We start from the raw sequence: 14045 nt of genomic DNA, 5'->3' as shown, positions 1-14045 counted from the left end.
AAAGTGCCACATGAAAGGCCCATTGGAAGAGCTTTTCTTACCACAACTTCTTCACTTATGGATATTAAATCTTAGACAATCCACTGACCTTCTAGTACTCTACAGGTTTTTACTGGTTTGAGGCATCATTTTAACTCAATAACATCACTTAAACACCTACTCTTCTGTTTTTTTTTCCACTGACAGCAATGATTTTTCAAAAATGGAGTGGCAGTGGCAAGATTACAATACATATTATACTAGGCATAGCTTCTGAATATTCTTTCACTAGGGATATATTAAGGTAAAAGAGAAATTGTATGGAAAGCATGAAGAACAAAGCAAAAGTATTCATATTGGGTAGCAGATGAGTGGAAGGCAGGCCATCCATCAGTAAATACGCATTAGATGTTTATAATCCTGCCTAGATTTTTTAAGAATACCATGCCTTGGATAATAGATCAGTGTACAGGTCCGCACTGGTATTCACAGGGTAATGTTCCTTCAGAGAGAATTATTATTTGATTTCTATTTGAAGTTTGACTCTTTCTTAGATCTATCAAAAGCTTCTCTTGCTTTTTTATTGCAAACACCACCTGTATATCTTTTAGGGTTTGCAAGCTCTATTAAGAAAAAAAATAACCTAGTATTCCTTTTTGATCTACATTCTTATGAAAACAACATAATTGGCAATTCTAAAAGTTCATGGTATTTTAAAAGAGAACAAAAATGAAATAAATATGAGAACAGTCTTTTCAATGCTGAAAATGACAACTTTAATTATAAAGTTACTAGTTTCTTAATATTTTAGCTTTCTGTTTTTCTTCCCAATTTAAAATATAGTAGATTTACACCAGCAGTGTATTAATAGCTTTGGTAAATACAAACATTATGGTCAGCTTTAACGTACAATCAGCAGTAATTTTGAATGCTCTGTATTCTCTATCCTTGTCATTGCAATGCTGCAATTCGAATGGACTTTAATACAATGTATCAGACACCTTCCATCATACACACAGTTTGAAACAACAGAAAAATAGTGTGAAGGCAAGAGGTTATGGCTAAAGATCAGGACTTATAAAGATTTATACTTTTATTTAGGGTGTTTCTTTCTGACATGGGTGGGAATACAATTTTTTGCAGGAAGGATATAATCAGTGAAATTCTTGTTCCATTGAATCCAGTAGGATTTTATCGCAACCACACAGGGAAGAGTCATGTAGCATAAGGATTCCTTATTTCCAGTCACTGACAATATTACCATCTTGAACTAAAGAAGGACCTCTATTAATACAAACATTTCATTTCTTTGTAATATGGTTGGAATATTTACTCACCATATATGTTTTTCTTTGATATCATTAGCTTCCTTTATTAACTACCTGAACTTCCAGACATCAGATATGTGCTCATTGCTTGTTCAGGAGAATGCAATGTTTCCTGTCTTATATGAACAGCTGCTGTGAAGCTTCTGCATGTTCTAAACATACAAACCTTTCTTATGTGAAGAACTGAGAGATTTTAAAAAGGCAATAAATATCTTTTAATACATGTAACATGAGTACTCTTTTGGTGTGTATTTACCAGCATATTTGATTGGACTTGTACATGCAAGGAATTCAAACACCTCATATAATTCAAAGAAATTTGTTATCAGCAGTTACCTTCAGCAAATACACTTTGATTGCTCAAAAAAGCAGTATCTATTTTGTTTGATGAAAAACTGCTCTCCATCTCTATTGGCATCTAATTACCTTCTCCTACTCTGTATCTTTTTACTGATTTGCATCTTGTCTCAGCGTCTCCTCTATTCTGTGAGGAATCCTTGCAGGCTGTAGCTAGTGATGCTATCCTACTTATCCTGCAGCTATAAATGTTTCAACACCTTGTCTGCATTCCTTGCTGAAAGGGAACAGTCCTCTTTATTTTCCTGTCCTGGTGTTCCCTCAATAATCCTTAGATTTGATTAAAGAGAAAAAAAATCAATGTCAATGTTCTGAGGGATCCTACTATTTTTAATAGTCTCCCAAAGTGATTTGGTCCTGTCATTCTAAAAAGAAAAACAATATCTATATAGTTACCTTGACTAGTGGCTATTTAAATCCTCTCCAAGACTACATTAATGTGCAGAGGCACAGTGGCACATTGAACCTCAGCAAAACATGGAATGATAGAGGCCAAGCCCCAGAAAAAATGTATACCAGGTCCAGTAAATATGTGGCCAGATACACATTTGAGACTGACTGCTATTCAACCAAATTACTCTGCTGAGCTGTAATGCTGCTGCAGAGACTGACACTGGCAAGCGGTTTTATTTTTTTGCAGGGGAGGACTGTATAGGTCTGCTTCAAAAATTAGAAGAAATTGACTTCCAGATTTTAACACAGAAGAGTAGAATTTTGAATCTGTGTAGACTGTTTTCAAAGCTTGACAAGAAGAAATGGTTTAAAAGGAGATTTTTTTTCCCTTTGCAAACAATGATTTTTTTCAGTAAGAGAATTTGAAAGCTCCATAGACCTGCTCTTAAAGATTACCAATGCTATCAGAAATATTATGTTAAACTTTCATCATTTCCAAATATCTTTGAAGACTATCTTGTGTTCCTACAGTATCATATTTAGCTTCTCTCTTCCAACTACAGCAAATACTGGTCATTTTGATGCACAGCTTTCCTGTATATCGTTGAAAAAGGACTTATACTTCTAAACGTGGGCCTGTGGCTTTCTACGCAAAGTGAGATTCAAGAAGCTTCCACAGGGCATTAAGGCATCAGTACAAAACCAAATTGCTTGAGGAATCTTCATACTGCTCCCTTGTTTAATGAACACTGGAGATTTATAGCACTAAATTTAACCAACTATGGAGCTTACAGTGCTATTTTTGGAGCTGTTTTCTGCGAAAATGTGGCACATGTAATCACTCTGTAAATCGGTTTCAGATCAGTTTTGTCAGGTTTGATAAAATTTGCCACAGGTTTGGCAATCTGAAGCTAAATTTTTGAAAAATCAGTTCTTGGCTAGCAGGGAGGGATAGAGTAGCTACAACAAAAATATACTTAAGTAAATGACCAATCCTTTGCCATTGGGAAGGCATTAGGGATCCAGATGGGAACCTGGAAATGACAGTCACAGTTGGAGAAATGGGACACCAGAGCAGAGCAAGACAACAGGCTACAGCAGTGGAGGGACCTGGAATAAAGCTATCTGGGGGAAAAAGAAACTATTTCCTTAATGCTCCTATTCAGGAAGCAAATTGTAAAAATCATTTAATCATCAGTGATGAAAAAGGCTATGGCTGCCGATTGAGATGTCTTGGTGTTGCACATAATGTTTGTTTTAGCACAGCATGTTGCTTGCAGAGTGATGTTTTGCTAATTAGACCTAAAAGTTATAGGAAGTTTGTAATGCACTCTTTTTTATGACTAAATTGAATGACTCAAGACAGTAGAGTAATTGTATGAGCAAAAAATAGCAGGATGAGGCCATTAGTGTCTGCCAGTCATCAGATGTCATGCGCTGTCCTTATTACAAAGCAAAATTTAGTCCTGAAACAAACAAATAAACAGAAAATCTCCACAAGCCATCTCTTCTCCTTGTTCAGTGTGCTTGAGTCATTTCTAAATATACAAAGCCCTGGAACACACACCCAAAAAACCCTGTAAAAAACCCCCACAAAACTAACTGAAACCACAGCTCTTGCCAGAGTCACTGCTCTGCAAATACTCAAAGTGGCTCATTGCTGACAGTGAAGCTGTTGCTGTACGCTTGGTCTGTTCGTCAGCCTAGATGAACAGGGAAAATGAGATAAAGAGATTTAATTAAGCTACTAAGAAGGGATATAGTTAAAGACGAGTAGCTGCATTCAGTTCAGGTTTAGGGGAAGCAATGACACAAAGTCTGGTGTTGAGTGAACTGGTAAGAATTGGCTGAGCTCCACTGAACTCGTGTTGTACCACCAGAAAGTGTGGCCTCTACCGTTCCAGTGTGGACAGTTTGTCTGTCTCAGTCCACCTCACACACACCCCAAAAAAAGACACTAATTTGGTTATGACACAGGTGTCTAATTATAATCAGCAGGCTCAAGTTGCAAAAAACCAGAATTTCATGACTGAAGAGGGCGGGAGTAATTTATTCTCCATGTCCTTCACACCTTCCTCTAAAGTCAATTATCTTTAACAGCCAAACTCACATGACATGAGTATATGATAGGGGACAAAAGGCTGGTAGTCCTCTATAGGTCCTGCTAGCACTTAAAGAAAGTTTTTTGGTGTTCCCATTCCTTGTGTGGGAGTTGCAGCAGAGCTCAAGCCACCCCATTTCCTCTCCTCAGAGGAAATATTTACATTTTCAATGAACTTGGAGGGTCAGGGGTCTTCAGTTTTACAAACTCAGTCTTACAGCTAAAATTAGTGAATTTGTCCTGGCAAAATAAAATCAGATTCCTTTTTCAAAAGCAGTACAAAGATTAAAACAGTAATGTATCTTGGAAGGAAACAGGTGCATAATATCAAAATATCTGAGCTGCACTAGTGCTGTGTTTTGTGTAATTTATACTGTACTAGCCACAGAATACAATATGGTTGTGCAACAATATGCTACAGAAATCTCTTAAGCATTTGGCACTATTTTGATATTCTTTGGTGATAATGTAAACATGGAGAGATTTAAAATTCAAAATCAAAGGTATCAGGATACTAAGAGTAATTCAGAGTCCACCTCCTTCAGGTACTGAGAAAAGATTGTGATTGAAAGACAAAAATATCCCTTTTATTCACTTGGGTCCTTAGAGTCTTCTTGTTCAGATCTGCCTTCTCTTACAGCATTTTTGTGGCAAATGTCACTAATGAATCCTGGAGAGCTTTCCAAGCTTTGGTGCCAGGAAGTGAGCATAGGTGATCATCAACAATGTCGTGAAAACACAGTTGTAGATGACTTTATATATATATATATATATATGTATGTACACATGTATATAGATTACAACACAGGAAAAAGCATACTGCCTTGAGCAGAGCTCATCAGTGTCTTGTTTGTTATCGTGTATTTCTGCCCCTCTATTTTCAGTAGTCCAGGGCACCATCACAGCTGGAGATGAGCAGGTGCAGAGAACAATTATCCTATTTCCAGAGCTAATTGTGGGCTTCAATTAGGAAGCCAACTTACTTGGGTAAAGAAGCTCATCACTGTTGATTCTTAGGCAAGGAGTAAGATCTTTTCATGTGACTCACCGTGACTAATCTATTTATTTATTTATAATAAAGCATCAGTGGTTGGTGTAATTCTCTTATCTAGCACAATGCAAAGGGTATACAGAGGGAGACATGAATACGAGGCAGTGGGTTGCAGATGAACAAGCTTTTTTATAGCGGTAGTCTTATGGCTGCATCTGTAAAAGATTTATTGGTATCTGCACCAGAACTTAATTCCTCTCCCTGCTAAAATCCAAAATCCTGCTGGCTGGCATTCAAGAGAATTTTCCAACGTATAATAAATAAATAAATACTCAGGCAAAATATCTTATATGAAAAAATCTAGCTGAGCTCCATTGTTTCAGAAGGCTTGCTCAAACCAAGATGCATTAACTTTTAATACCTATCTATTTATGCATGCGTGCAGGGAACCTACCAACTAATTGGAATCATATTTGTAACCACATTGTAAATTCCAACGTTTTGCAGTTCTCAAGCTGCCATGCAGAGCAAGTTAGAAATAAATCCTTCATTCTTACATTTTCCATGTTTTCCAACAGTTTTATTTCATTGAAGTGTATTTGACTTTTATATATATAAAATTCAAATCAATTTTAAAAAAATCCCAATATAAATCCCCAAACAAAACAAACTCCCCTGTGCCAATATAATTGCACATTTAAAGGGAGATATCTGGGCTACAAAACTATTTTTGTTCTAGCTACATCAGTTTTATCTAGTTTAATGTTTGTCTTTGACCATTTGAAATTCAATTTCAGGTAGTTCTGTATCATATCAGCATAGGATGCATCATTAACTCTAACAGGATGTTTTCCGTTGGCATCTGCTATTTTCACCAAATGTCAAGGCTTGACATTTGCTATCTTTATGTTGTTTTAGGGTATCATTCATACTGAGATTTTGTTTCTTCTTATCTGATATCGATTTCAACTGTGACCAGCTGTGTTGCTAATAAAATCAACAGGCAAGTATCTGGCATTTCGTTCTTTACCAGTAGAGGAAAAGAAGCAACCCACTGACAAAAAAAGTAAAGAGATACTTTTCAATTAGGATGCTTGCCTGTATCCTCATATTAACCATCTCTTAGCACTTCTGTTGATGTAGCATGTCTGATTGATTCCCTTGGGGAAGTCTCCACGGAAATCCTTGTCTGTCAGATGAAATATTCTTTTTTGCTCTCATCCACTGCTTCCTGGAGAGCGGGGTCATTTTTCAAAGCAGCATCTGCGCTTTCGGCAAACTCAGTTCCTTTTGCCTCGTTGGTGTGGTAGGTGCCCTTATGCCTGTACATGTACCGGATCATCACCACCAGCAGGCAAATGAGGACAAATACCACTGCAGCAATCACACCTAGAAGAAAGAGACCGGCTAAATCTATTGCCAGTAGTAAAATACAGGCAGTATCTCACAACCAGACAGCACAACCTGAATTACTTGATAGGAAAAAGCCCATGTATCGTAAGACTCTTGCATGTTGTGGTGGCCAGAGTCAGAACAGAGGTTGACACTGCAAAAAACCAAGATGGGATATAAATACTGCAGGAATGCAGGTCAAATTCTCACTAGCTCTCTTTCAAATCAATGACTTGATTTGACTGAACTCATTGGAGCTAAAAGTTCATTACAAAATAAGGAGAAATAATAGAACATAAAGGAAAACCAAAAGGTTTCTTTCATCCTTCTGGGAGCATGTTTCCAGGGGATTTTGCAGACAATCTGACCCTGTCTCCACAAGTGTACTCAATTTCAGGAGAAGTACAGGGCACTGAATATTTCTTAGGAGACATTTAACAAATAGCAGGAGCCGTGTGGCTGTTGTACTGCTCTGGATTCGCAAGCTGCCATTTCATGCTGTGCTCTAATTAAGAAAGTCTGATTGTAATGAGTGTGGAAGTGACATCCAGGAGAAGGAAGGGATTCTGGGTAGATCTTTCCTGTCTCCTGGACTAAGGCTAATTACTAGCATTGTGTTGTCTGGACAAAAATTTCCATAGGTAACCCAAATGTGCATAGGACTAAATAGTGAATGGAAGCACTTCTAGTGAAGGGAAGTAAATTCCAGTTCCAGGAGTGGTTGCGCAGAGAACACTGTGTGTTCTTGCTTCCCAGAGCACTTTCCTTTTTTTATTTTTCTACTGTGAAAGGTAGAAGTCCATGAAAGAGAGGTACCCCTGACAAGTGCATCGTTAAAAAAAATACCACCTATATCCCTTTCCTCCCAGATCACATTGTTCACTTAAGAATCCTGAAAATAAATGAATTATCTGGAAGTTCATTCAACTTACATGACTTTTGTTTTTTAACACTTTTTGCAGGCAACTGGGATGTGCTTATAAATACTTTAGCTGTGATTCTGTAGCAGCACATGATACTGAGCTGATTCTATATTCATACGGCTCCAGGAGTAAACCAAACATTAAAGAAATATGCAACAAAAGGCACCAGAACAGGACATTCCTAGGAAAATCCCATGTGTGAAGTATGAAGTTGCTGTGAGGATGCAACAGGTACGAATCCATTTGACTCAAAGGTGTGGTCAAATGAATTGCTCCCTGGAAATGCCTACTATTCTGCAGAGACAATGAGGGGTATGTGGACAGTATCTCTCTTCTATGCCCTGTGTTCAAGATATGTGGCAGGAATGGATATCTACAAAACTTTAGATTTATCGGCATCAGTAAACTGAATGGGAATACCCGACTGGCATGAAAACATGGGAACGGACAGAATATTAGCAAGGTAAATAAAAATGATAACTCTGTCTTAAAAAAATATGCCTGCAATGTCATCCCACAGATTTCATAGTGCCTGGTTCTGGAAAGTGAAGTTACTGGTAGCAGAAATGAAATTGCTTATACAAAGAACTTTAGGTTTAAAATAATATCATAGTTGCAGTGGGGGCTTCATCAGTTTTTAGGACCTCACTAGTATCCCTTGACACAAGAGGCTTTATTAGGCTCTGGATGTAGCACAGTATTAATAAGCCTAAGGGACTAAGTACAAATCAATTTAGCCACTACTTGTTCATAGAAAGCTGAAATTAAAGTTACGGAAGATGGGACCTGAGGGAAATATAGCAGAACCTCACCAATTTGCACTAATGATTGGTATACCCCCTTGTGAATGACTGAAATTAGTGTGTTAGCATGGAAATGAACAAACACAATAAAAATAAAAATACAGGTTCTCTCTGTGAACATAGCTTTGCTCATTTATTCTGACAACTGTATCGAGTTTAAATGCATGACAGTGCTTTAATAGAAAGAACACCAGGAAATGCACTGTGGTATATTCTGTAAAAATAAAGGTTCGGCTGCTATGAGGTAGCATGGCCCAAATCAAAGGTGCTACACCAGTTCTGTATTAAATGACAATCTTGGCCCAGTGAATAATGAAGAATATCAGAGGTTGACTTTGTAACTGGACTGCTATGTATTTTGTCCTAAAATGAGGAATGGATGAGGGTGGCACTATTCATTGTATGGTTTATGCTCATTATCTCATCTCGTTGTCTTGCCAATAGCCCTTCTGGGAACAGATTTCCCACCGGCCTAATTAACTCTAACTGTGCTGCTCCTGTTGTCTTGTCAGCAAAGCAGAGGTTTTGCAAAATGCAAGAAATCAACCAACCTGCTGTTTTAATTCTAATGGTGCTGCTTCGTACGTTCTGCTACTTACCTCCAATAACAGCCACATCTGCTCCAGCTGTGGGGCCCTCGATATCTCCATCTATAAATAGATTAGAACATACAAAAGTTAATTAAAGAAAAAGGAATTGGATCATATGTAGCAGCAGTGACTGTACTGGTGGTGCTGTATTATTTTAACCTCTGAAACTCAGAGCTTAAACAAGATCTCTCATTAGCAAAATACATTTATGAAACTTCTCATTAGAGTTAGCTATACTGTAACAGTTTTCTGTCACCATAACACTGGAAAATAAATAGCTAGCACTGTATGCTAACTATCACAGCCCTCAGGGAAACACCTACTGTTTATTATGAGCACTTACCTGTAACATCCTCCAGTGACTGATTAAATTAAGAGTGTTTAGGTATTGTGATTACACTGAGAAAGGCAGTTTTGGGGAAAAAATGTTGGTTCCTATTTATTTTTCCATTTATGGCTCTTCAGATTATGGTTTGGATCTTGGTTTGATGCAAAATAATTTGGCTCTATTGATTTCAATTAGTATTTATTTACCTGAAAAATCCTGTTTTTAATCTTAGCATTTGTTTTCTTTTAAACCTACATTTGGAATCAAGGCAAACCTGTTATGTATGTGGTCTAAAACACTGTCCCCACTTAGAGTAAGTCTGAATTCAGTGCTGGTAAACCAAATTCCATTCTTTACTGGATTATAATTTATTATAAAAAAGATAACTTTGTAATTTAAATGCAGAAGTACCTGACTATGTCTCTTTAAGAAGTAAGAAATGGGTCTGAAAAATTGAAAGAAAGAGCAATAAGAATTTTAATTATATTTTGATCTTAATTATAGCATTTACTAAGAATATCCAAAACAACTGATGAATAGCCAAAGTGTTTTAAAGAGGAGAGAAAAAAAAATCCTAAAAAACTATGAGGATTTTTCTCTCATTATTTGAGATAGACCTTAAGTGAATTCATATAGACAAGCATTTCTTCACTAGCTTCCCCTTAGTTGATCAGGGTTCAATTCAGATCTTGCTTTCTGCTCCTTATTTCATACCGTTGATATCAACCCACTTAGTCCAATGGTACTGGTTTCCAAACAAGACAAATAGCTTTACCTGAGGTCTTTTTTTGTTTTTATTTCTCTTTGGTAAACACAGTGGAAAGAAAAGTTCTTTGGAAAAGGTAAAAATATTAATTCCAAATCCTTCTATAAATTAAAAAATGGCACTATGGCTGATATCTAGCTCTCCTATTGTTGAATTTGCGATATATGATGCAAGAGCTTGCATCTATAAGCAGCTTTCTACTTACTCATATCTGGTCTCTCATATCAAACTGCGATAAATGGAGGAAAGCTGAGATTCAAAGGGTCCTCCTCTTCCCAAACATGAGAGATGCTCTTTCTAGAAAGTAGGAGTACTTTCCTCTCCCCAAGAAATCCTTCCCACATTATCTACCAGCTATACACTGATGGAAAGATTGAGCACGCCTTGTGTAATTTAAAAACTCTAATTATGTCTACGTCCATTCAAAACCCGTGTGCCTCAGAAGAGATTAATTGCTTCAAGGTCAAACTGTTCTGTATGTCTTTATACACCAGCTATATGCTGCATGCCAAAAAAGCAGGCTCCTCTACAGCAATCAAACACTTGAAGGTGTGAATTCTAAAGTGCTTCCCTAGCCACACAGCTTGCTTCCAAACATTAATTCCAGATCAAATCATTATCCCTCTAATTATAAAAAGGTATGTGAGTAACTCTCTGCTCTTTCCTGCCGTTCCCAGGTGCCTCTCAGATTCAGATAACAAGCAGGTGCCTTATCTCTAGTACTTGCCACCAAAGTGCTTTTTGATAATGGATTACAGTATCATCAATTCTGCATAAAAGTTTTCATTTCCATACTGTACTTTCAAAGTTTTCAGGAGAATGCTGAACCCATCTTGAGCTATTGCATAGTCTGCTCTGATCTGTTAAGCTGATAACAGTGTGCCGTTCAGCCACCAGCTAACACCATGATGTGGCTTCATTCACCAGAGTTCCCATTTTAGTGCGAGCACCAGGGTCCGACTTCTTTGTGTGTCGACTTTTGACCACAGAACATGCTTGCTGTTCTCCTAGATGGTACTCGTTGGATTTTGCTGCATCATCTGGAGTGTTTGAAGTTTCTAGGATCTGCTCCCCAGATCATTTTTGGAGCAAGGATGATGAAGGGGTGAGAGGGACCCTCAATGTCTGTCTCACAGTCCCTGAAATTTCACTTTGTCCAAAAATAGCTATGTAATTCATGGCAATATCACAAAATTGCTAAACAAGGGGGAAGTTATCAGTGTCATTCAAGACTGAGGCAGTATCACCCTTCATGAAATATGACTGTGGAAAATGTAAGGCATATACTCATGAAATAAGGCAATCTTCCCAGAGCAGGGGTGAGACAACTGCCACTATCCAAATGGGTACCCATACTTAACCAGGAACCTCAGCATGTTCTCTTTAACTTCAGCTCAGCCTATGTGAGAAATACACTGCATTACTGTAAGACTGAAACTTCACTTTCTGAGGCAGAAAAGACATCCAGTGTATAGGAGGAATTTTTAGCTGAGTAATGGCAGTAGGCTTTGGCCTTCTTGTACCTTCTTTATTCTGCTCTTGTTTGTGTGCAAAATACTCAGAGGTCTGTGTGTCAGTAACTTCCATTGCACCTGTTTTGGTTATTTTCCTTTGTTTCAAGGACATCTTTTGTGTTATCTGCTGCTACACTGTCTTTGTAAAACTTCCTCTCACTGTTATATTGGCCCTTGTCCGTAGCTACAGTCCAGTCCCGAAAGCTTTTAGACAAGTGGTGTTATTTAGTGCCATTGGTTACCATGACACGCAGAAATCAAAAGATTGTGGGAAAACTTGCTTTCCATAAAATCTCTGGCCATCAGAGTGAGTTGGCTAAATCAAGAACAGAACATACAAATCAAATTGTCTGTTGTTGGACAGTATGTTTCTAAAAGTCAGAATAAAGGGAAAGAAATGCCTTTGTGTCATGACCTGAAATTCATCAAATGCCAGTTCTGCCCATAAACTTACAGATAAAGAATTTTGCAATAGAACGACAATTGCTACCTGTCTCGATCCCATCAATCAAATCATGCTGAACAGGCAGCAGCTTCTGAAACCCCCAGGAATATTCCTGACTTAAATATTGCAAGCAGATCTCTGGCTTTGTGCTTCAAAAGTGAAAAGCCAGTATAACTAGCTTTTATATTAATGTAGCTAGTGGTGAGTTTTTTCTCCTACATTTTTCAGTCAGTTGGTTAAACCACCTCCTCCAAGTGCAATTTTCCAATAAAAATTTATTTTTATTAATTTGATAGGTTTTTCCCCAGTTTAAACTGATCCTGTTACATTTTGGCCAAGGAGCACTTGTTTGAAGAAGGCAGGTCCACCAGTGAAAATGTTGGTTTGAGGTTCAGCACTCCCTCCTTGTTTTGCTATGCACTTCTCCTGGCAGTTGCAATGCTTTCTTTTGTTCTTTAAATTACAAAACCACTAAAACCTGTAGTCACTTCCTGCTCAAAAATTATGACACTGGCTTTAAAACAATTTTAAAATTATTTTATTTTCCCTCTATTTCATACCTGAGTTTCATTCAAGTCTTGCTTTTCAGCCCTTCTCTACAATACCAAAGATAAAATGCACTTTGTAGACAAAAACTGAAGTTTTGACATGATTTTTGACACCAGGAAACAGATCTTTATGGAAAGCAGAAAGTATTCTGAGAATACTGATGAAGATGTAAGACTTATCAGTGAGCTGCTTAAGAAGTGTAACCATGTCAAGACATCCAAACTGAAATGGTGATGGGAAGAGGCATATTAATTCCCAAAATACTTTCTTGCATCCAGCATAGAAAGCATAGATTTTAGATCCTGCTACTTGCAGAAACAACACCTCAATATGCTTTGGTGGCTACTGCCAGTGACACATGGGACAAACTTGCAGAGACGTTAAGCTTCCTAATTTTTCAGGCATTATTTTTACCTGCTAAAAGAGTCTCCAGAAAAAAAATTCAGTACGTGTTCCCTTAGTGTTTTTGCAGTCAGCAGCGTAGTTAGCAATTCAAGAACCTACATGTTTGCCTGTTATGGATTTACATATGGAGAAAGCATGAAAGAAAAACTGTTCCTTCAAAGGGATCCCCATTTGGCATATTTGATTCATGGGAACCAGGATGGACACAATGTACTGGTGCAAACTACCAAACCTCTACTGTGTAATCCCACAAAGGCAATTTGATAGGATAACATAGACCGTACCCCAAACTTCTCAGTGTCTCTCATTTGCTAAGATAAAGCTCCAGACTAAAGCTGGATAAGTGCTTACTGTTGTTTTGAATATAGAAAGAAAAACCCAAGATTACAGCTCACATTGTCACGATTTCCTTGCAGCTGTGGGTGACAGTGCTGTTTTGGAGTGGGCGAGTCAAGCTGAGTGAGTATACAGATATCTGTGTGTGATAAGCAGCTTTTACAGTTCAGTTTTCAAAGCCACTCAACACCAGTCAGGCAGCACTGCTCCTGCTTCTGCCTTTCAGGATTTTCCTACCCAGAAGCTTGTGCTTTCGATTCTTAGCAACCTAAGCCATCCCTTATCATGATGCTCCTCAACTGCTACCTGCTTGTGGTTACAATCTCAGACAAAGCCTTGGTTGCTCTATTACACTCAAGTAGGTCTCCAAGTGCTTTCTTGGGCAACCCATTTTCTCTCTTGATGTGCCTGTTCATTGCATAAGAAGTGCTTGAAATTCATTCAGTCCTTGTGAATGATGAGCTGAGCTCCTTCGGGCAGTCATTTCCTTCTTAGGGCTTCTCTAGGACTGCAGACTAGGAAACTCACTGTAAGACATTTCATCTTTAATCAGCTTAGCTAAACACCTTATGAAAAACACTGCTGCTAGTGGGACTTTTCCAGGTGAAGAGCAACTCAACCTTATCTTGGCATATCCATGGATACACTTTACAGAACCACCCCAAATATTGACTATGCTGTTGCAGCAAATAAGCAGTCTGTAGGCTGAAATGTGTCTTTAGAATTATAAATTTCTGAAAGTATTGAGGAATATACAGAGTCCACCAGGAAGCTTTTGCAATTGTTAAAAAACTTTACTATAATTTCCGCAAAATATTATTATTATTATTATTGTTGTTGTTGTT

At 37.8% G+C, this 14045-nt stretch overlaps 1 protein-coding gene across 1 annotated transcript; it reads right to left on the bottom strand.

Annotated features, from left to right (window-relative positions):
- Positions 1 to 5830: 5830 nt before the first annotated feature.
- On the bottom strand, positions 5831 to 8917 carry GYPC (glycophorin C (Gerbich blood group); the record flags this gene model as incomplete). The annotated part of the gene is made up of 2 exons (XM_010181094.1): positions 5831 to 6538; positions 8867 to 8917. Coding segments are annotated over 2 exons (248 nt in total), but the record flags the coding sequence as incomplete, so codon positions are not given.
- Positions 8918 to 14045: the final 5128 nt, after the last annotated feature.

Source organism: Mesitornis unicolor, unplaced genomic scaffold (assembly GCF_000695765.1).
Source record: "Mesitornis unicolor isolate BGI_N332 unplaced genomic scaffold, ASM69576v1 scaffold36193, whole genome shotgun sequence".
In the NCBI taxonomy this organism is placed as follows: Eukaryota; Metazoa; Chordata; class Aves; order Mesitornithiformes; family Mesitornithidae; genus Mesitornis; species Mesitornis unicolor.
Note: the sequence above shows the minus strand (reverse complement) of the source record. Positions and strands in the feature narration are given on the sequence as shown.